Source organism: Pelecanus crispus, chromosome Z, assembly GCF_030463565.1.
Source record: "Pelecanus crispus isolate bPelCri1 chromosome Z, bPelCri1.pri, whole genome shotgun sequence".
NCBI classification, from domain to species: Eukaryota; Metazoa; Chordata; class Aves; order Pelecaniformes; family Pelecanidae; genus Pelecanus; species Pelecanus crispus.
In genome coordinates, this window is record NC_134676.1 from 69,334,575 (window position 1) to 69,359,946 (window position 25,372).

A 25,372-nucleotide genomic window follows, 5' to 3' on the forward strand; every position below is an offset into this window, starting at 1 on the left:
AAACCTCTTCTCTACTAAGTCAACTTACAAAACCTGAGACTCTATTCTTACCACTATTTCTGTGAGAGAAAAAAAAAACCCAAAGTAAACGATGTCGTGATTAGATTTTTTTTTAAATCCTGCCATTCTAAAAATAAAAGAAAAATAAAACATGATTACAACTTAAAACTAGGAGCCTTGTACCCTTTTTTCTAAAAAAACATATTTGAAGTGGCAAAAACAGGATGTTAAGTATTTCTGAAACTTTTTGTGAAGCTGTTTAGAAGTGCCATAAATTTAGTCACTAGCTACAAAGCATTAAATCTCAGCAGAACATGATGCATTGTCCCCCATAAGTAACAGCTTCTCCCTCTAAACTGCATATTTGGTCAAATTACAGTAAACCTTAGAGAAGTGTCCAATAAGTTCTTCCAGAAAGCTTTTTCCTTGTGATGTATACACAGTTCAGATGAGTAACAGTTAAGAGGCAAGATGCTTGCTGGGGTTTGCACTGAGAACAGAGAATGCTGATGTCATTTTTCATATTTCCCTACCTTTCACCTCAGGATTTGGTGGTTCTAGAAAAGTATTTATTGTCTAGAAATTTTGTTCATTGTTAGCTTGCACATTTTATTTTATGGGTGAATTTTGAGAAAGGTGTAAACAAAAAAGAACCTATCAAAAAGGATAGTTTCCAAAGAGACAGAGCTGTACTTAAAATTCTGAATTTGTATTTTTAGAGAGAGGGAGTAAGAAAGGTAGTTTGATTTTCAGAAGGAACCAATTAGTGCCATCCATACAAAAAAAAATTCTTATAGTAGATGTATTCAGATATTAACTAACACAGAAATGGTCAGAGTGACATATACATAAACAACACCGTAAACTCAAAAGGAATGGACCAGAAACACAGTTTCTTTCTAACTTTCTAATTTAAGGTCTTACATACAACTTAAAATAAACTTCCAAGATATTAGTAATTACTTTAGATCTCCTGACCTTTGAAATAAATAAACCAACTTGCTCTAAGACTATATACCATACATTCAAGCTACACATACCTCCTGTCTCCATATACTCTGCATCATTTCATCCAATCCCAGTTTTCACAGGAATATAAATATAATTTTATTTTTATTTATCTTCTAAGGAGAGTTTTGGCAATGCTGCCAAAAAGAACAATAATACTTGGGCTAAAATCTTCCATGCAGGTGTCTGCCTCGGACTTTGCTTTTAAATTTACTTAATTAGTTTTTGGCAAAAATGATTTAGCTTCTTCCAAGAATTCTCAAGGAACATCCCAATTTCTTTTTCATGAGACTGTTATTTCTCTTCCTGCTACCTTTTGCCTCACTCACTATACAGCTTCTACAACAAAAGGAGAAATGCTATGAAAAACCAGCGCATTGTCCTGTAGTCAAAGAATGTAGGATGATGATAGTTATAAGCAGACACATCCTCTAACTTCTGTGCTTGAATCTGTACCCTTAAGCTCAATAATGCTATACAAGTAATTAATTCTGGATCATTTATTAAACATCCATTGATTCCATAGACTTCTCCCCCATCAATCTACAATTAGATATTCATTGAAACGACAGCTGAATCTTCCTTCTTACAACAGCAGCACTTCAAATGAGTGCACTGACTCTCAAGGTTGAGCATCTACGGTGAAAAAACTGCCATCGTTGTTATGTCATATATGTGCATCTTGCATGTGTCATTTTACTTTCTCCTTTGTCTTGCTGATATCTATAAAAGATCAAATTAGTATAGTGAAAAAATAACTTGAGTTTCATAAGTGATTTTGCCCCAGCATAATGTCTGGTTCCTATTGGTTTGCAAATAATGATGAATCTTGAAGACTAAGTTTTACTTCGGTATTTTTGTTGGGGGTGAGGGGGAGGTAGTAAAGAAATCTGATACTGCAAAACAGAAACTCTGTTTTTCTGAACCGAGAAACTGATGGTAGCAGGGAAGCCTAGGCATCACCAATCAGGCTACTGAAACATTTGCTAACATGCTATAATAAATATAGGTAATGCTGTAACAAATGTCACAATTGAGACCACAAAATACAGGACAAATTAGTTTACATTCATTCATTTAAAATGTAAGTCTCTTCCACCTTCAGGCCAGTCACATCTTCTGTTGATAACCAGTCTATTATCCTTGAACATTGACTCTGTTTTGACTGTAAAGCTACACATCTAGAGATGCAATTAAGAACAAAAAGCTGCTGGTGCTCTCCAAAACATAATTTATCAATATTTTTGTATTCAGAATTAAAAAAAAAAAGAAACAAAAATGAATCATAGCTGTAAAAAAATTGCTTCTCTTCTTCCAATGTCACATACAGGCAATGCATAAAGATATTTGTCTTATGAGTAACACAAAGACAACTTTTAAAATTTGGAAGTAGATTTTAAAGTCTTGAAGGTTTAAGGCAAATCTTTCAGGTAGATTTTTTTAAAGGAATACTTCAATAAAAGACAATAGCAAGGAAACAATAAGACTGGAGCAGTTTTGAAGCTTTTGCAAATCATGGGTAAGAAGCCATGAGCTTCTAATTGCTGCATGAAAAAACATACCACATCAGTGTAATTTCACTCAGGATAACTCAGTCCTCAAGTAGCTAACACATGAACTTTCAAATTAGTGTATTAAAATAAAACCTTAGAAAGTAGGTAATTCCCTGCAATCAAACTAGGAGCTCTTTTCAGCTATACCAAGCAATTAATTCAATTAAAATAAGTAGTTGCATCTGATGCCGTGACAGAAAGATGAAATTACATCACTGCTAGCAGCAGCAACCAAATGGCAGACAGTAATCATGACATGAACTTTACAGTACATTGCAAGATCAGCAAGTAACACGTAACTAGATTAATTCCAATAATTTAGTGAGCAACTTGGAAGCTAGTCTTTTTTTCCCCCTCCACATTTGCAAGGAGGATGTTTATATAGGAATGTTTAACAGTGTCTACAAGTACCAAGTGTTTAAATATCTAAATTACTAATGAATACTTGAGCCATATGGTCAGCCCAGAATGCATACACAAAGTATACCTTTAATACTTACCTAAAAACTAATACATCGATGCTAGATTGATTCTTATTAACTCTTCTGTATAAGTGGGGACTTCTTTTATCTGCTTATCAGATTTACAGTAAATTAAACTTAGATTAATTCAAAACCATACAAACCTACAATTATAACCTATTTGTATGTCTCCTAACTTTAAATGCTATATTTCAGCAATTTCACTGAAATGTATTTCTCTTTACCAAATATTTATGTAAAGAATATACTAAATAACAACTACAAGGGTGACTGGAAAATAAGATCAAGCACAATACTGATGCCAGGACTGGCCAAATGAGGAATAAAAATGTAAGTACATGCTGTACTGCTTTTTTTGGTGGATTTTATGAATATAGTTATGATGGTCAATATTTTAAATGCTATGCTCTGCTATCTGTCTAGATTAGACAGAAACATAATTCAATCTTCCCCAGCTACACAAAGAGTGATAGCACTTAGGTTTTCTAAACCAGTCCTTCATCTCACAGAAAAACACAACTGGCCTCCTCTCTGAGTTACAACAGTACAAATTTCTCACAACAGTAAAGTAACTCTAAGAATTCAGTTGTGTTCTACAATCTCAAGCTTTCAGGGGAATTCAAATACCTCTCACATTTCTTAGAGGTCTAAACTAACCCCCTGAATTTTGCAAGCTACCCATTGAGCTAGGTTCTTCCAAAGCATATGGGGTTTGATTAGAAGTAAATCTTGCAGTTCTGCCACACCTATTTCCCTCCTATTCATGAGATAGCCTTATCCTCTAGGCACCCACCACTTTTACTCCTGAGCTCTCTTAATTTAATTTCCTTTTTCTTCATCACCCACAATTCTCCTGAGTTTCATTTTATGATCTAGGTGTAACTTATCAGGATTCAAGATGCTACTGTATAAAAAGGGATATACAGTCACTCTGTTTTTCACTGCAAACAGTGGTAACTACCAAATGGGATGAACTAAGCTCTCACTGGTCAAGCATATCTGAATAATAATAATAATAAAAATAATTGCCTTCAAGCCCATCACAACAAAAAAGAAAACAATCTCTTAAAAATAATGTAAGAGATCTTTGGGCAATTAGGCCTAAGGCAATTACTGGCTTTTCAGGTGGGAAAAAAAATACAGATAGAAACAGAGACAGACATCAAGTTTCACAGCTTAAAAAAAATCCCAAACCCAAAATAAACAAAGAAACAAAAAAACCCAAAAAAGAACCCCATATTTACATCTTTGTGCCTCAACATCCTGTGCTTCCAAAATACTAAAAAAAAAAAAAAAAAAAAAAAAAGGCTCTCTGTGCCTATAAAAGACAGAGACAACTCACTGATAATATGGCTTCAGGAAACTCCCTTTTTTATCTTGCGTTTCTGACAACACAGGGGCATTTCTGTAGGGCAGGACCACCCTATACTTAAATGCCTATGACAGTCTGAAACCTAGATATACAAGGCTTTGATACACCACTTTGAGACAGTTATTAGGGTGCAGCATCTGCAAAAGTTTATCAAAATAAACATTTTCAGCCTAAGTCATATTATAGTTCTGCATTTTTTCTATTAAATGAAATTTCAGGTTGAGTAGATTTCCAAATTAATCTATTAACATTCAATTCCAGTGGCTAAAACAAACTTGTCTGAAGACATGGTTGGCCAGGCTCACTCCCTGCTACACTTTGGAGTATCTTCAGAAAAGCGGGTTACTAGAGGAGGTTAAATTGAGCTTGAATGCCCCAGAAGTTTGTATGGCATCACTGTAATGCCTTCCCCTTTGTGGTCTGGGTTTATCTCCCATGAGAAAATGTACAAGTTCTCTTCTTTTATCTTCTCCCTCTTTGGACTGCATTTCATAATTGCTAACACAGCACTGAAGCATCACAACCTGCCCCTACTGAGTAGAAAAATTCTCAGTACAGAGGTGCAGGGATAAACAGCTACTTAAAGACCCTCTGATGCCACTAGAAAACAGCATATTTGCTTGAGAGAGAGGAGGAACATACACAGATTGTATTTATATACATAGCTTGGAGTGATACATATGCATTTTTTCAGTGTTTCTCTCTCAGAACTGTCTTGTTTTTAAACACTTCCCTCCATGCACCCCAAGCTCCACAAAGACCTGAGGCTCACCATATTGCATTTGCACCCCTCTGATGGTACCAAGGTGAAAATGCATCTTTTTCAATAGCTTTAGTTACTAAAAAATACAAAACCCTGCATTACTTTTTGGCAATACAGAGAATTCAAAATATTAATGACGTTTATGTGTAAGTTTATCAGCAGTTTACCTGTTTCTTCTCTTTCCTCATAAGCTGCTACTAATAGTATGTTAAATCACAGCACTCTTCCCCCACAAAAAAAATATGCAATCATGAAGGTTGACCAGAGTCATACAGAGAGTAATTAGAAGCGTTACTTCCAGTGTTAAAAAATAAGAACAAGGAATCATGAGAAAGGACAAAGCACGCGCTTTGTATTCCTTGGATAGGATCAATACAGTATATGGAAGGAAGAGGTATTTTCATGCCCCTAAGAAGTCCTACTGCTTTTCCCCTTAAATAATATTCAGTCCTAACAAAATCTGAGCCTTCTTACTTAGCACAACTCCTATCCCACCAACTTTTGTTGAATAATCACTGAAATGGCTGTTTCATAGACACATCTACGTTCTCCAAAGCAGAGAAAGTGTTCTTTACTTCTGCTTAGCGTCACATGATGTCGATGGTGTCAGTGCCACTAAACTCTAAGATAGAAACAGGAGGAAATAACTCACAGCCATCTATAACCAGCAACTTTTCACTCCATCCTTACCCATGATAGAGCAAAAACATACTGTATCACATATGCCTGACCTCCTTGAATTATTTAAATCATTTTGGTGAAAAACAAATGTGAGCACATAAACAAAAATCCAGTCCACGTATAATTAAGCGTAGAACACCTAAATGACAGGAAGGTCACCACCCATTGCTCTGGTGTAGGTTGTCCTGTGTTTTGAGCAGAACCCTAAGCATCTCCCAGTACCCAGCGTTCCCTACGGCACCAGCACCGGCTGCTGGAAGGGTCATTTCCCTCCCTGCTGCTCACTGCTCTGTCACCACAACAGCTATGCTCCTCTGCACCAGCAAAACTGACAAACCACAAAAAGCACTGAAATGAAGACTTTCACATGACTTTAACAAAATACGGCAGCAATTGCTCCTGGAAGAAGAACAATGGATCTTAACCACATTCAGAATGGGAGCCTCAACCCTTCAATTTAGCTTTTCCCTCAAGTGTCTCACACTTTCAACTATGAACTAATCAAGCTAAAAAGGCAGAGGGAGAGAGACTGTCATTTCTGGTTTTAAATACAAAGGAGACCGTCAGGTATTACCAAGATGAAGTCTAGCAAGATTGACACAGGTTGGATTTATGTCTAACAATCATGTTGGTTAAGGAAGGCACACACCACTACAGACCTCTTCCAGCAGATTTGCAGAGTATGTTTCTGTGCAAGAAAAACAGGCTTCAATACTATATTTCATTAAGATGTTCTTTAATCCCGTGGCAGGCCTGTTAGAGAACTATTACGGCAATTTTTTGTAATATCTTTGAAATTCTCTCTCATAAAGACAAAAACTGAGTATCTCACAAAAACTTTTATAAAATCCTCTACCACCTCCTCACAGCATGCAGCAAGCATCAAGTGGAACTCAGTGTAGTTCTGAGTCTATATATTAATTTTAGAATCCAAAGATGAAGTATCACCAGGGTTCCCAATTACTTGCCTAATAAGTTTTTGAAAAGTAGTCCTAGAAAGTCTTCTAAATAAAGGTCTTAAAAAAAGGCCTAGATAAGCTTCTAAATAAGCATATTTTACATTCAGAAAAGTTCGTAAGAAATTCAGAGAGACTGCTAAGAGTCACTAATGGTTCTTTTGACATTGGAGAACCTAATTTCCTTCATTTGGCATTTTCATCAAGTCATGTTGTGTTTTAATGGACAGATTCTCACCCCAATCAAAAAAGGCTGGATTTAGATATGGTCACATCGAGAAGCAGATAGTCCAGGCTAACCTCCTATGTTGAGGACGTAACTAAAATTTTAGATCACTGAAATGAATGTCTTAAAAATATGTACTTCAGTAAGTCCTACAATACCAAACTGTATGGACACTAGTAATTAAGACAGAAAAAGACCAGTTGAATGCAGAACAGCAAGGGCTTTACTAAGAAAAAGTGAGGTTACAATGTGGAAGGAAATTATTAGACTAGAATGAGATTAAGAGTGGATTTCCTTATAAACCATTCTGTGAACCGACCTTATAGCAAAAACAGAACAAAAAAAAATGGATCACAATAATGACACTTGATGCCGGTAAAACAAAACAAAACAAAAAAAAGGAGGTACTATCAATACAGAGGAAGATCAGAACATCACATTGCAAGAACTGAATAGCCTTCAAGGACCAAAGTGATAGTAATGACAAAATGCAATAGCACAAAGTCAAGGTCAAGCACTCTGGGAACAGGAAGAATTTCTGCTGTAAGCTGGAGGATCATCAGCTGGAAATAACGGAGAATGACTTGGATGCATTAATCAATCAGGATGAATACAGAGAGATACAGTTGCAAAAAAGGCAATTGTAATCTGGCTGTATCACAGGAAGAATTTTCAGTAGAGGTGGGGACACATTAAAGCCATTTTACAAGAAACTGGTAAGATCTCAACTGGAACTCTGTGAACATTTCTGGTCACCTGTCTTAAAAAAAACATGATTTAAGCTGAAGCATGTGCAGAGAAAAGCTACAAGAATAACCAGGGAAGCAAGGAGAGGATAGTACAAAGAGCATACTAATAGAGCCTGGTTTAATTAGCCTAGTAAAATGAAGGCTGAGAGGCAATGAGAGTGTTCTCTATAAAAGAAATCAGGGATGTAAGAAAAGGGAAGGAGAAAAACTCTAAAGCTATAGACAACACTGGCACACAAGAAGTGGATATTAACAAGCAGAGCTGGGAACTGGAAGCCCTTGTCAACAATATTCTGAACAGTTTTTACCAGCCTAATAGGGGGAAGAAACGTCACAGGAGTGAGAGGCATTTTTATTTGGCTATACACAATACTACTGTCGCTGAAGGCCAGAATATCCCAGCAGTCCTCTTTTCTACAGGCTTGTGCCTTACCCATATTCCAAGCTCAGACGCCACTTTTTTGACTGTCATTCCTCTCACGTTTTCTCTTTTCCTATGTACAGTGCAGAAGCACAAGACTATTTGCATGCAATTCCTTACAAAACCTCCTCGCTCTGAGGTATTCCTCAGCTCAGGGACTCTAGTCCAAAGGCTAGAACGCTAACATTTTCTGACATAACCACTAGTGTGCCTAAAGGTGTAGAAGCAGTTTTGTCAGGCTCTCCCTTAAATAAAAACCCAGAGTATTTTTAATGTCTGCAATACATCCCAATACAGCAGCACCAGACAGCAACTTCATAGATCATGCTGTTCTGCACAATTAACCGGTCTGCCAACTCTAGCTTTTTCTCCCCATCCTTATATTGTAATCCCACAGAAAGCTGGTAATAAACTAACATCTGTTCCATGCTGCATTGTAGAACAAACTAAATCAACTAGTCAACCACTCTAACCACGCTATTTAATGTAAGCAAGCTCCTGGCATCCTGAGCAACTTACGTAAAGATTTCAATCTTTAAAGAAACATGTAACTTTGCCATGTAACACCTCATTAAATACAAACACAAAAATTCTATCATGCCAATAATAAATTCTAGTATTTTAATGCTAAAAAGCTAATGCATTTAAAAAATAAGATTCCAATTTGAAGATAAATAAATAAATAAGGGTGCTTAAGAGCAGTAACAACTGAAAAGAGTTCTCTTCAACTTGCTTAGTAATTTTTCACCACCAATTACAACCAGCAAGATCATGCACCTGAACAGAGACCAGACAACAGCTTGATATAGAATCATAGAATCGTTTAGGTTGGAAAAGACATTTAAGATCATCCAGTCCAACCATTAACCTAACATTACCAAGTCCACACTAAACCAATCAAGGGTAGACTAGACTAAACCATGTCCCGAAGTGCCACATCTACCCGTTTTTTGAACACTTCCAGGGATGGTGACTCCACCACCTCTCTGGGCAGCCTCTTCCAATTCTTTACCACCCTTTCTGTAAAGAAATTTTTCCTAATATCCAACCTAAACCTCCCCTGGCGCAGCTTGAGCCCATTTCCTCTCATCCTATAGCTAACTACTTGGGAGAAGAGACCAACACCCACCTCACTACAACCTCCTGTCAGGTAGTTGAAGACAACAATAAGGTCACCCCTCAGCCTCCTCTTCTCCAGACTAAACAACCCCAGTTCCCTCAGCCGTATTGTATTTTAAAAGTGGACAGTAATAGAATTTGGACATTTCCAACCACAGAAGCGCATGCTTAGTTAAAAACGTGAACTATGGACCAGTGATGCAACCACAAGCCTCTTCTTTAGCTACTGTCCATGACAGGCAGGAAAGATGATGAGCCCTTTACCTAGGGATAGGGAAGCATTCCCACTCAGTATGAAAATAGGATAGATATATTTAATGTCTAATCCTGTATTAGTCCTCAACTTCACTTAAATTGCATATTTTTTTCCCCCCAATTTCAACCACTGTTGTACTGATCGCACAAACTGCTAGGAAGTACTTTTCGTCCCAGTTTGCTAGAGCTTGCACTTGCAGATACTCTGCTAACACACTGATGCTAATTACTGCTGTTATTGCAAACTCAGTGCCAGTTTTCATAGGCACTTGAAGCCAAATTTGGCTTGGGCAATTATGGCTTCTGTACGTTATTCCCTTACTAGCTGGGTTTACTCCCTTTCAGGTAAATTCAGTCTCTGCATCACCGTACTCTTACTTCTAATGAAAAGATCCTAAGCAGGGCATATGTCATTAATTTTTAATAAAATGTAACCATCTCCATCTAATATGCGGTCCAGCCTGATGCATGCATACAGTAAAAAGAAAAGCATATTAAGGAGGGTAGCAGGGTGACCAGGGACAGAAAATTTTAATGTATAATGTATAATAACAGAAAATTGACTGTAAATACTGAGTTGGTATGAGAGAGAAGGTAACTTGGAAGGAAAGGTGCACCTTGCTGCTTTGAGAGCTACATTCCTGGAGAGAAACAGTGAGCTGCTGCTCTTTCAGGATCAGGTATACTTAGAAGTCTCTCTGCATGGACGATATTGATTTGGAGGCATTCCTTATGTAATGGCCATCTGTAACGTTATAATTAGACTGAGCAGCATACGTGCTGGATTCCTTTTCAACTCTGCGGGCATGCAGCCCTTCACCTCTAACCGGCATACTAGGTGTCTTTGACAATGACCTTTCACTGTATGATTTGTTTTTATACGCTTAATAGCATTCTCTGCTTAAACATATTTAGTCTTCCTTGGAAGTATACAATAATCTCAGCAGGCACCAATATTTTCACTGGTTCTCTAAAAATCACTCATTTAACAAGAATTATATGAATACTAAATTTACTTGATTCACTAATTAACATTATGAAGGCTTCTGTGACAACAAATGAGGAAGATATAATGATAATTTAAATGAACATGTTTTTTCTAAAAATCTCCACTTTAAAATTATCTTTAAAAAACAATAACACCACTGATTTTCTGTTTCACTGTAATTTTTCCTCCTGCTGCTGACCTGGGGAAGACATTCGTGTGAGTGCAAGAGCTACAAAAAGACAGTATGTTATTTTTCTCAGTGTAGGGTTTGCTCATTAGTTTTGAAACAGATCAAGAAAATAGTTTTTATTTTGATGGCACAGTCTTTGGAAAAAAGACTACTGAGAAAAATGGCTAAAATAATATAGCAAACTTCTAAATCAAATGTGACATTGTAAATCTAGTAATTCTTTGTGTAGCTCTTTCCTTAAATTCCAAGAGACTGTCAGGAATTTGTGGTATTTGTGGATAGAAAACATAAAGATACTAATACAAGAGAATACATTTTTTAAAATTAGTATTTACAGAAGAAGAACAACCACATGGTTAAAAACACAGGCTGAGTGCTCTGCCATGTGGAAATCCAACTAGGCATTTACAAGTTAAATCACAGTATGGATCTGCTGAGTATCAGGAGTGAGCTCCACCCTCTGGTAGTTTCTTCCACGTGCCTCAATTTCTAAGTGATGTGAGAACTGCAACACAACCACAGGACAGCTTTATCTGATCACAGTATCTGTTAACAATGTCCAAGTTGTTAATATCCACCAACTACTGGTGGCTATGTAAAACACAATCTCAGACTAGTTCCCTAAAAATATGTATCCCAAGGTGACAGCCTTCCGACAGATTGCCTTTTCTGTTCTCTTTTCTAGATGTAATTTTGTTCTCTTCAAAACCAAGATTTGAAGCACACCATTAATAAGTTGTGAGAAACTATCTACGCATACATCTCCACTGTAATTTTCAAGTTTCGATGCCTTCCTCTAGGTCCCTGATCATATACCACCTTATGTATACCACTTCAATACTCAGCTTAAGCAAAATATATTACTTACTTTCAGACGAAGCTATGACACAGATAAAATGATAGTCTGTTACAAGCAGTAGAAATGCCCAGCGAAGTGCCATGCTCTCCTGCTGTTCTACCCAAAGGAATCTTTCAATAACTTCAGCACACCACATGACCAGGAAAAATTCATAATGTCCTTTTTCTGCAAGACCAACATGACTACCTGTGGTAAAGCTCAAGTCTCAATTACTACGAAGAATGTGGTTCAACATTTAGCCTGAGGTAAAACATACATTAATGCTGTTCTTCCTTTGTAATACTCCTTCTTCTCAAGATGGAATATAAAAGGAAGAAAACTCATCCCAAAAGCAGGAAAGCTGCTGCAAACAGCACTGGCTCAAAGCACAGAGAACAACTAGCCAGAGGAAGCCTCCAGGGCATCACTTGAACCACAGGAAGCACCAGTAAAGCAACCTCACTGGGACAAGGCAGTTGGCTGGACAGCATGATGCATCCTATGATGTCTGACTAGGACTATCCCTCTGATGTAAAGACTTGCAGGACACTTTTGAGATAGCAGAGAATGGAGATCAACAGTGTCTTTCAAAGAGCATCCAGACCAGTAATCCTAAACCATAACCTTTTATGGAGTGACAGCTGTTTGATAACACATACCTCAGCACAAAGGTATACTGCACAATACAAACAATACCAAAAAAATACATTCAATACCCTCTGCTTTCTGGATGCCATTAAGAAAGGTTTCCCTCCTAGGATTCTTCCTTTTGAAAACATAAACACCATAATGATCTTTCCTCCCTACACGTAACGTGAAATTTAACTTGGAAGCCGTGAAATTTGGCTATGAGCAACACGCTGTCCCTTACATGGAGAAAAAAAGACAGACAAAACCAAACAAAAAAAACCCCTAAAACCAGAAGTATGTTTAAGCTGCCGATATATTCCCTACAAAAATATGGCATGGAATTAATATCCAACAAATACATCATTAATAAGAAGCTGAGCTGGAGTAAGATGCACAATAAGAACACTATAAAACTAGTATTAAAATTAGTGTTGTATTGAACACTGGATGTTCTTGCTGTATTTCAGAAAGATATTTCATGATTCACTGTTAATAAGAGTATTGTGGAAGTCAAAGGTATAATCCTAAAACACACACATGAAACTGAAACAACCAGCAAAAACACCCTTTCTGCTGTCATTACAGAGCTTATAAAGTATTTTTTGTGTTTTATTTTTGTTGCAAAACTTCATGAAGCACTCCCTTTGCCACTCTTTAGATACTGTGAAAACTTCAAAGCAATGTGAAGGCTTCAATTGGACATGAAACCTAGCTGTGTTCTTTTAAACAGAGTTCTGAAACTAATTAAGCTGAAATACTGTAGAAGATGCTAAAATAGGAAAAGCTGATGAACCTATAACTGCATTTCAACTGGGCATACTGTGGGAGAATACTTTTTTTCATATAGCAACTGATGCTTACGGGCATTTAGAAAATTGTTGAAGTAACTGGAAGAAGTAAGTAGGCCACAACTGTATGCATTTGCGAACAACGGACACCCAAGATAAGAAGCTTAGGCGTGCCAATAAACCTGCCTGAAAGTGGCTTTGCTTCGTATATTGCTTTTTTTTTCTGGAGTCAGTTTTATTTTCTGTGTGCTGAAGCCTTACACTTTGATTAGCAACCAACTTTTAATTGTGCTGAACATACTTTAAACAGGAGCATTTTAAATGCGCCATTTTCTCCTTCCTACATTTAGTGACTCTAGATGATGAAGTTCATTTTCTACATTTTACCACCTGTAGGCTAGTGACAGTAATGGCTTAAACAAGGAGAACAAATCCCTGGCTAAACAGGCATTAATGAAACAGCAGACAGTTCTCTGCTGCACAAAAGTGCACGTGTGAATACCAGTTCTTCAGACTGAAACTGTATCTGCAAATAATTAGCTGCACTGAAGCGAATGGGTTGTACATGCAGTTTTCTTTATGTATTGTTCAGTATTTCCCATGTGCAGGTCAAACTTACAGAACCCAAGAAGTCCCTTAGACCTAACCATAGTTGTACACTTCACATGATTAAACCTCATTAAATGCAAAATACAAGAAAGTAGAAGAAACTCTAATACACAGAAGAAACCAGAGCATGGATGCTTGTTGGATTATGAAGGCTATATGCACCACATAACCTTACTTTGACGTGACTACTTGCATTTTTTAAGTTTTTGTTTTCACTTCTAAAAAAATACTAAGACTGAGTGATTTATTATTTATTTTTCAATGAAGGGGGCTGGGGGCTATTTTTTCAATACCGTCTTGACAGATTTCAATAAATGTATTTCTTCTAAAAAGACTACATTATCCCAGCGGAACAGATTTGCCTGTGTAGATTATTTGCACTTTAAAATATGATCACTTCAAATTATAAATGAAAATAAAATAGATGGTTCTATCAACCGATGCTGGACCTGCACAAAAGAATGTTTGACTAGCTGTCCAACTATGTTTCAGTAAGTATTTTACCCAACTTGCAGACATCACAAAGCTCAAATCATCAAACATTTATTAACATACTTTATAAACACATTCTAATAACCTCTCTCTTTCTTGAAGTAAATCAGAGATAACATGGCAAACAGAATCTCTGATCTGAAAACTTCAGTATTTTAAAAGCTGGCATAAATCCTGACCTGAATTTTACCATTTTTTTACCCACCATTCTCTTCATAGAAGAAAAGATTCACTATTTTCCAGCAAAGAATTACTCTTTATGAGCAATCCGGTAACAGCAATGTGGATGTCGGCTTTCAAAAGAAACCCTGCAAACAAGTACGCAAGTTCTCATATTTCTATCTGGTAACCATGGTGAAGGCTGTCCTTTTGGACAACAAGGAGAGGCACTTAGGTCTCAGTTCAGAAAGAGCTCACTCCTCCTTTAGAAGAAATTAAACCGAAGATTCTCACACAAAACCTGAGAGAAAAAGGCAAAATTAAAAATTCATGTTAAAAATACTGAAGCCTGCAGCACTATGAGCACTTAATGCAAGTGTTGGCATCGGTCTCTGAAAGCACATCCACTCACACTGAGTGTGGTACACTGCAAGCACAGCAAGGTAAACTTGCTCCACGAACAGATCTCAAATTAGGGCAAAATGTTCCAGGATTCTCTGATATGATGACGATTTTTGGAAATGTCCCAAACCCAAATGGAAGTAAAAGGCCACAGATGCAAATGCTATCTTAGTCCTCAATGTTCAACTACTCTTCAGGGGTTTGTTTTTTTAAGAAAAAGTACTTCCACGCTCCAATCTTTCAGCAAATTGTGAAAGAAAACTTTGTATCTTGTAAAAACATGAAGTACTGTGAGCTCAGCACAACAAATTGAGGAGAGAGACTTAAGTTGATCATAGCTGAACATGAAGACAAAATTTTTGCCTTCATTTTTAAGCTTTGCTTCATGATTGTTTTATTCTGCGAGTTTATACAAGAGCAAGTTTTAGTACTTACAGTAAAATTTGGAAACTGTGAGGAACCATTTGTATACTTGTTCCTTTACCTTACAATTCTTTCCTCCTATAGGCTGAGTTAATTAATGACAAGACACTTCTAAAACATGCACAGTGGATACATTTAAAGTTTATGATGAAGGAAAATGTTAGATTGTTTATAATGTGTTATGACCTAAAAAGTTGGTGTTCAACAATGAATGGGGTTCTACAACTTGGCCTTCGTGCTATCAGATCTGTGGACTACCACTGCAATGTTAATAAGGTATCAGATTATACTTTTTTTTTTTTAAACCTCTAGTGGTAATTAAAACAACCCCTGATTCAGAGTTTAATTAAGAACCAAGATGATGGGATAATAAAAGTCCTATTTAAAAAGCTTAACATTTTCAGTCTGACATCTCAAGTCAATTAGCAGACCATACTGTGCGTCTTTTAAAGAAGCACTGCCAACCATTATTATTGGCTCCCCACGTATTTGTTTAAATACGTTCCTTTCCTGGTGCAGAAGTGGGAGTAACTGGGTTTTTTTAACCTCCTGAAGCAAGGAAAAAAAAATAATCCAGAAGTTTGGTGGTGGTTTTGGTTCTGGTTTGGTTTTTTTTTTTATTTTCTTAAGGAACATGACTGAATATTTGGCAGCCCTAAAAAACTAAGTTATTGGACTAAGTCACACAGTATGCAAACGTCATGCAGTATTTTAACAGAAGAACCCTCATGGGTCATCTTCTATTCACAAATCTTGCTCCCTTGTGCTCCGCACTGTCATTGCCCACATCCACTGTATCCACTGCAACGCTGGGGTGCTGCAGGAGTACTCCAGTGTGAGTACTCCAAATTATCACTGGGTCAGTCAGCACACAAGGTATAGACACACCTATATGATTTATGGAATGTGCCCAAAACAAGAAGTCAGCATCAGTAACGTCTTTATCATGGTAACAGTAATGATTTTTTTGCACCTACTTAACATTTTCTTCCAAATCACAACAAAAATTTTCCCATTTTTTCTTGTTGCAGCAGGAGAATACAATCAGCCTCTCTGCAGTTTCATTAGTGCTGATGCAGAAGCTGAATTTATGTCTACTTAACTAATTACATTAACCAATCGCTCACTGAAGTGATCTCTGTGGATCCTGATAAGAAATCATTCAGGGAGAATCCCAAAATACAGCAGAGGGGAATTTCCAGTGGTTTCCCCTTAGATTAATTCAATGTAGAACTGAGGAAATCTATCACTTATCAAATCGTGGCTCAGCTTGTTACACAAAGCCCAATTTCAGCATTTTCAATTCAAACATTTCAGTATTTTCAATTTAGTATTTTCAGTATTTCAGATTTCTGTTAGGAAAATAAGGCGAACTGGCCAGACATTCAGGGCAAGATTTATGAAGCCAGAACAAGGGAGGAAATCTCAAGACAAGACAATGTCAAATTTTCAAAGGTAACAGTATTTTATAAAAAGGTCATAACTGAACCTGACAACCTAGACACCACTTAAGAAATCATCACGTAAATTTAAACTGATAAGCAGGTTAAAATAACAAAAAACACAAATAAAGAAATAGTAAAAATTCAGGACAGTAATTCACAATTACTTTCTGTAAAAGTCAGATCTCCGATGTTGTCTTTGTCCCACTTTGCCTGAAGGACAGAAATAATCAGAATTGCAGAAGTCTAATTTTCAAGTGCAAGATTATTTCAGTGTGTTCTACCCCACAGCAGCGCATTCTGGAGTATTTTCAGGCAGTATTATAGAAGTAATCTGTATGCTCCCCATTTTACACTGAAGGCAGCTGGCTGGAGGTTCCATCAGTATGTAAATTAAGAAGTAACACAGGTCTTCGTTTGTTTGCAATGAGTGAAGGACCAATGAAAAAGTATAAATACAAGGCTCCAGAACTTATTCTCCTTACAGGACAAGTGAAAAAAAAAAGTTATTACATATATATCCTCTGCTTTTACAAACTATTTATCCTCAATGCAATGTAAAAATAGTATAAACTATAGCAGGTTATCTTCCCCCCTACCAAGTGCTGTCCACAGTTTGTGAGGTCACGCCGTATGCCTACTGAAGTGGCAAATTTTTTTCTGCAAACGTTATCATCTCGATTGCTGAATTTCCAGTGAAATCTGAACTTATAAGCAAAATAGTAAGTTCTCAGTAAGACACAAGCTCAGTTAACACCATCAACACCACAGTCTTTAGCCATAAAGTGTGGTCTATGCCCACCCACAACAGAAAAAACAGACTTTTTTTTAGCACACATACTAAAGATTTGCAACCATGCACTGTGAGGATCAAGGTTTATTCTTACTGACTTGTAGGCTTCTTCCAAGGTCACGTTAGTCTTTTCCATGGATACAATGGTTTGCACACAGAGCACATTTTCTCTTTCGCTGACCACACTTCACCTCCTTTTCTTGAACTTTGTCTGATCTGCTGCTTGCAGAAAAAAAACCTGAAGCTAGGGTAATATAAACATCAAGTCTATTTGCCTTTTAACTAATACACTACCATATGCCAAACCACTATTACACTATTACAGATGAATTGGTATTTTTTTCTTTTTTTTCTTTTTTTTTTTCTTTTTTTTTTTTTTTGTTGGAGAGAAGGCAGGGAGAAAGGACTAAATGTGTTTGCTTTTTTGTATTTACAACTCTTGAAAACCAGAAAAACACAGGGGAAATCACAAACTCTATAACCACAAGAAAACAATTTATATTGCAAGTCATTTTGGTATGTGAGGAGGAGTATCAGACTACTGCTCCTTTACGCTTAAAAGCATCAAAGATGCAGGTCCGTCAGCCAGTTATTAAAGGACTTTTGAGACAGTAATGTTCTCTGCAAAATAGCACACAGATTATTTCAAGTGTCACTACAGTTTAACCACTGCCACCAGAGAAAGCAGAAACACTTCATTCCAGTTTGTTCCTCTAGTGTGGTTTTGCTGAAAACACCACCTAAATTTTACTTCCAACATAACCTACTATGATAAGCATAGCTTAACCTTTTCTCCCCTCCTGCAACTCATGCTTCACTCATTTAAAAAAGCTCAATTTTCTTGACTTGGGTCTTTCTGCACTTTTTCCTCTCTTTAGACCCATCTGGAGCTGTGAAGATGTCCCTTCCCCCATTTAAGCCTTTTATTTTACGGTACTTATCTATTTTTAGACTTAAATGTTTCAGTCAATATGAGGCATTAGGATAGAAAATAATTGTTGTGATCTGTTCCTCTGTGTTGCTTAATGAAGTAAAAAGGAAAGTTGTATAGCAGTTTGGCAGTCTAACTGACTGTGAAGTGTCATTAGGTAAGAGATGGCAAGTTTTATCATGCACCTCTGACTACTAAATTCACAAAACAAACAGAAGGTTTACCATGGGAGGTGGAGAGAGATCAGGCAATATCCTCAAGTCACTCTTCCAGTAAAACAGCGTGTGGTTACTAAAATTGCTAGGGGAACATGGGAGTTCATCAGAAACACAGTTCTAGGTGAAAATGTTCCTTAACCTTTTACATTACCACTACTACAAAAAAACTAAGGTGTAGAAAGTCTGGTGCTCATAAACCAGGAAAAACTAAAACATTACATTTGAAACAGTGTCATGCCAAAATCTTTTATGCAGTCTTTGTTGTTAAGCTCTAGTATTTGATTAAGGAACGAAAATCTCTGTGTGTGTCCTCCAGTAATGCACTTGATTTTAACACATTATTTAATTGCAGCTGAAAAGAAGAGGCCACAGTGAAGGGGTAAACAAGAGACAACTGTTATCTTTTGAGCCAATGCTGCATGCAATTATTCTGCTCAATGGACTACTCATATGATTTTGGAGGGAAGTAAAGTTATATCTGGGTATCTCCATTGTGCACACAAATTCTGCCCTGACTTCCCTCCATGTTCTATGGGTCCTTGATAACGAAAGTGTATTTAAAAAAAACAAAAAAAACAACCAAACAGTCCTTCAGCCAAAAAAAAGTCCTAAATTCACCAGAACTTCACTAACTGTCTGCCACATTATTCACAGCTCTTCTTAATCAGAAATCCTGTTTCCAAATACTCCCTTGTTTGTGAAACAAGGGCTTACCCCCTCTGAACACCAATTAGAAGTATCTTTCAGGACAAAGTAAAACAGCATCCCTCAACAGATAGGTATTACACCACCTCCACAAATATATTCAGATTTTATACCGTACTCATAATAATTGTTGCACTGAGGAAGTCTTATTTCTCTGATTGCTGTAAAAGAGCCAAAATGTAGTCTGGAAGTGAATATAAATGTCAATTATTAAAACCAATGTTCCAAATGCAGAATCCAGGTTACTCGGGTTATTTGAATTACAAAACCTGGTTTTTCAAAATACAAATGAAGTCTTCTAAACTAAAAAGAACACCAAGAAGAAAAAAAAAAATTACTTACCCATGTGGCATATTTCTTTCTGCTTCCTGGCATTTATCCCATTAGGACAGTCCTTTAAAGTGGCATGGGAGAACAGCAGAGGGCATTTGAAATGTTTATGACTTTTCCAAGGTCATGGGTATCATGGACCTGATTTAATAAACCAGACCATTTGGGTTGATGTAGCACCAGGAATGAATTACTCCCTTGCTCACAAAAAAAATTAATCAAGAAAAAAGAAGAAACATACACAAGCTTTTTGCATTCAACAAGCAAGATGTCTATCAGATGATGAGGTTAAAAAAATTACTAGCAGAAATACAGAAAACTCATCACACTGGTAACTGAACATATCTGGAATATGATTCTAGTTAAAGCTGTCCCTGCTCACTGCAGGGGGGTTTGGGCTGGATCATCTCTAAAGGTCCCTTCCAACCCAAAGCATTCTATGATTCTGTGATTCTATTGTAAGTATCGAATCTGGCCAGAGAGCCTTGGCAAACATGAAAATGACCAAACCAAGAATGTAAGACCAATAATAATGCAAAAAGATTCCCATTACATAGGGATTCTTTTTCCATAAGAAATATTTCCTATAGCCTTGATATCCTGATGAGGGTGTATATAATAAATTATTCAAATAATGCCTATGTTTGGGATCCAAAGACCTGAAAGACAGGATTATATACTTGGTTAAATCTACTCTAAAAATTATGTCCAGTTGTTCATTTATGTCAGAAGGCACCAGAACTCCTACGCCACAAGAAGTTCTAAAACATCTCCTGCATGTTTGCCACACTGATGTAGGCACAAATGGCTAGTGCGAAAGTAGCTCTTTGAGAAAGCAAGGTGACACACCCCAGCGACTTTAGGACTAGCCCAGCTCCATCCTCTATCCACCTGTTCCCTCACTTCTCTAGATTCTCTATATCTATAAAACCTTATTTTACAGAATATAGCCATACTGAGACACATATCTGAAGTTTCACTTACACTGTTTTTAACTATGCCATAAACATCATAATTGTCAAAACCCACTCATCCACTCACCCACCAGTCTGCTGTGTGTGCCATATTTGTATTGCCAAAACTAAAAACATGAAGGAGTAAACTGCAGTAATACAGTCCAGACCTGCACGATGGTTACAGCACAAAATTAAGGACAATAAAAGAATGTGTGGGTTTCTCACTTTGAGGTATTGGCCATGTCTCAGACATACTTATTTATTACTTCAGAGTATCTGGCAGTGTAAGAATAGTTCAGATTGCGTCAACTGTTACAACACACATTACGAATATCCTTGTTCCCCTCTGTTCATCAGAACCAGAATCAAGACACCCTGCTTCCCAGTAGACAGTGCTTCAGTTCTATTTCTGAACTTACCGTCAACGTGCGGCATGACCTTTTGCTAATATTTTACCTCCAAGTGCATTAGTCTGTTTCAGATTAAAGAATTCAAATATTTCTTTTTTGTTGTAAAGCTTTTAACAATTCACAAATAGAAATCATCTTAAAAACAGTATGTCAGAATTCCAGGCTTTATTCAAAAATACTTTATTTAAAAAATGTAATTCGACTCCTAATTCACAATTGCCTGCTACTGTTTAAGTTGTTACACCTAAAAGGTCTGTCTTGTCTTTGAGAGCATTGACCGAGGAAAAAAAAATACCCAGATACCTACTTCACTGCAAAGACTGCATTTCATTATGGTAAAGAAAGGGTTACTTTTGCATTTCCAAAACTTTTCAGAAGTCTAATTTAAGAATTGAATCAATAAAATAGACAAGGCCCCAAGGGGAGGAGGCACATATTAGAAGCAAATGCTAGAACATTTCAGTGAACTATTTTTTTCCTTTAAACAAAGCATAATTTTTAGATTAAATAAGTGAGAACGGCAACACTGTTATTACTCCTGCTGTGTTCTGTAACAAGCACAACATACTTTTATGACCAGTGAACACTGCAGGTTAGGATGTAGTTTCATGTGAAATTTGAACAGTACCTTCCACTCGCAGAATACCACTGTCAAAAAAAGAAAAAGTGTCCTAGCAAAACCCTGCTTCCAGGCTTAGCCTGACAGTAATTGATATGTTGTATTTTATAATATGCTCTCTATAAACTTTTTCAATTTATTAAATATCGCAATATAACATTTTGCAACCATCTTTCTGCTCCTTACACCTTAGAAAAAATAAATGTGAATTCTGTCTAATAACTGGCTTGTACATTGTGGTTTTACAAACCTTCACCTTCTCTACAGGTTTAAAAAACAACCATACAAGACAGCAGTGCCACAGAAATGCAGCCATCCACTGCTCCGCTTTCCCTAGCAAGCTGTCCAGCTTCTCCACGCTCATTCACCATTCTCACGCTAGTGTCTGCAGTGGACTGAAAGAAGGTAAGTGCTTTGATTATACCTTGAAGGAAAATCACACCAACACCGCTTACACCGGACTCGCTTGCAGGGGCATTGCTAACATAGAGGCGCAGCCACAGATGCCACAAGATGGCACATCTTGAAGTACTGGGGGCTGTGCATCCTAATGATGGCTTAGCATACCAACATGCTGCCTACACACTCGTTTGGAAAGCAGCGTTGAGCCGGCAAGGGACCACAAGTTTATGGTCATTCCTGTGTCACACATCAGCTTGGGTGTAGGTGTAACTAGGTACATGGCTTGTCACACTGAAGTAGAGGCAATATGCGATTTTAGCAGAATAGTGCGTTAAAATAAAGAGTATTGCTGTTTGTTACTTGTGAACAGGAGGGGCAAAGCTACAAGGAATCAAAATCTTCCACGGCGCTTCCACAGAACATTTTTCTACAGAACGTTAGCACTGTATTAAAATTAGTTATCTAAAGAAAGCACTGCAGAATTACAAGGCGTATCAGTTAACAGGTTAAAACACTGATATGAGGAAGTATGAAAGTGCTAGATTAAAATCAAGAACTGCATTTAGCAATAGTCTGAAATTGTGGCAAAAATATGCTATTTTTAAGTACAGCAAAAATGGATCCTGTTGCAAGAATTTATAAATGCATATTTTATTCAGACACAAAGCAACAAGTTAAAAAAACACACCACTAATTTCAGACCTTCTTAGGGAAATTAAGCACAGAAGTTACCTATCACAATAATGTACTTTCTCAATGCAGAACGCTGCAGATTTTAGAAAGAAATCTGCAGCAAATTAAGGTCATTTAAAATGTTGAAGCTTTTCAGAGATGCACTATTAATTAATTTTAATGTATAATCTTCATGTCCCACTCACCAAATCCTATACTGCAAAATGAGGAGTCAGATTACAGATTCATAGAATAAATAGAAAAAAAAGTTTCCTTGAAATGTTACTCTGCTTACTGGTCTTAAACAAGCTTAAATCACTAGTATTACTCTTAAAATAAACTAAGTCAATAAATATAAAGAGTGACAAGAGATCAGAATTCAGGTCCCAAACTGTTTGCTTCTTGCCCAGAGTAACTGCAACCACAAATATATGCCCAAATGCTATTTTAATATAATATTAAATATGGAATACCACAAAATTTGCATTCCAGGCACAGAGCTGCTATTGCCTCTGGTCTTTTATCCTGTCTATTCTTTTTGCCTCATTTCAGTGCTTTCATTCTTGTCAAACAGCTCCTTATTGTGCATACTGAAAGAGTGGTCAAGCATTGGAACAGGCTGCCCAGAGAGGTGATGGAGTCCCCATCCCTGGAACTGTTCAAAAAATGGGCAGATGTGGCACTTTGGGACATGGTTTAGTAGGCATGGTGGTGTTGGGTTGACAGTTGGACTGATGATCTTAGAGGTCCTTTCCAACCTTAATGATTCCTCATTTTACCTTCATTAAAAAATTAATCCAGCCACCAAGCCAGGAAACATGAAATTATTACTCTACCCTTAATTGGTTTAGTGGTGGACTTGGTAGTATTAGGTTAATGGTTGGACTGGATGTTCTTAAAGGTCTTTTCCAGCCTAAATGATTTTGTGATTCTATGATTCTATGTTCACATAATTAATATAATGCCAGGTTATGCTAACTACAGCAATATTGGTTAATGCTTGACATAGATCCCAAGTCTGCCAGGTTATGAGCAACTCACTATTTTCCATTATCTAGTAGAGATTGAGTGATTTGAATGGGAATCAATTTCATTGAAGAACTCATCTGCGATGCTACAGCACTTTTGTACACCTCCCATTAAGTATCATTTCTAATGAAAATTCACTTGGACAGCTTAACATAGCACCCAGAATGGAAAATGTGACAAACTGACTAGAATCATGTGGGCTTTAGAAAGAGCCAAAACACATTAGGCACCTTTCTCAAAAGCTAAGTGCAATTCTGACGAGGAAAGAGACCCTTTGATTTATGGATTTAATGTCTCTGTTGCTTTCCTCCTATAAAAGGGTGGTTTCACCTTTGACTCTCTCTGGAACCTGGATGCTCTCGCTTACTTTTCTTGTTTAAACAAAACAAAGCAGATTAAATACTAACTTAGTCCTGACTCTATTCAGCCTCTTTTTCAGGACTCTGCAGAAGAGTCTAGTTATACCTTCATAACTGAAATCTCTCTGTAACTGCAGAATAATTTAGCTTGAAATGGGCCTCAGGAGGTCATCTGTCCCAACCACCCCTAACCCCCTGATCAAAGGCAGGAGTAACTCTGGAAGTCCAAGTATTTTGCCTTACAGAGAATTTTCAACATACAGCTTCCCCAAAAATGTCCACTTTGACATCTTACTCGAGGACAGCACTTTCACAGCAAGAAAATTAAATCTCTTTTAAACTTTACAGATATAGAACAACATAAACTGTTCCTTCCAAATTTAATTCAGCCATTTTCAGTGATGTTCTCTATTTTGTCCCCTCCAACTCGAAAATCATATTTAAAATACTAACTGAATACATTGAAATCCTTTTGATAACAATGACTATCATCTTAGACAAGAATCTCTGAGTTTCAGTTGTGGTTGCCTTAATCACTGTATTCCTTTTTATCTTTTCTTCATAACTTTCTCATTTTTTACTTTTTGTATCACTGCACGTTACAAGCAACACCCCTTATTTCTGTAATTTCCTTAGCTAGCTACACATCAATTATTACTTGAGAAAACAAAGTGGTAGGTTAATTCCTGCAGCTCAAAGAGGGTTTTGCTCCTCAGTCATTCATTTCCTGCCTCAGTCAATTCCATACATTCCACATCACTCTTGATCCTTTAACCGAAACTATTTTGACAATTTTATCTTATCTGTTACTAATGTGCACAATATCTACTCTAAATGTGGTCCATATTGACATTTCCATAATTTCCATTCTTCTCCCCCTCCTCTTTTCTCTTTCATAATGCATGTTGATTACAACCAGGTAGCTTTCTTACCATTGCTACTTCATGCCTGTACCTTTTATTTATCTGTACTTTATTTACAAATCAAAATCTTCTTATTACAGTCTTTGGTTTATGTTTGGACACAAGAGAAAATTATTTTAAAACTGCTACAGTAGCATGAGATAAGCTCACCATCTGTAAAACTTTATATGCAAACTTTATATATAAAGCTCTCTGAGACTGTGAATTGCTTGGGGTAAAAATTATATTATTTTAAGGTTGAGCATATGAATGACACTACTAACAACAGAAAATGAATCTAATCAAATAGCACTTCAGAGAAACATGTACAAACATGATTACAAAAAGAAAAAAAAAACAAAATGCTTAGCAGTTTCCTGCTTTTTAAAATTGTAGGAATTCTTGAAATATTTAATTGTCTCTCCATCTCACTGATTTCATTAACAAGAAATGCAAATGTATCAACCTTAATAAATTCCAAGCAAGTCATTTCTCTTTCC

General features: G+C 36.8%; 1 protein-coding gene across 2 annotated transcripts in view; it reads right to left on the bottom strand.

Annotated features, from left to right (window-relative positions):
- Nucleotides 1-25,372, bottom strand: part of COMMD10 (COMM domain containing 10) — a 114,698-nt gene that overhangs the window by 48,645 nt on the left and 40,681 nt on the right. The window contains exon 8 of one of the 2 annotated variants that reach the window (XM_075726828.1): nt 21,829-21,857. The exons of the other annotated variant lie outside the window; for it this stretch is intronic. Coding sequence (XP_075582943.1) covers nt 21,829-21,857 — 29 coding nt within the window. The remainder of the gene's footprint in view (nt 1-21,828; nt 21,858-25,372) is intronic. 2 annotated transcript variants of the gene reach the window in all.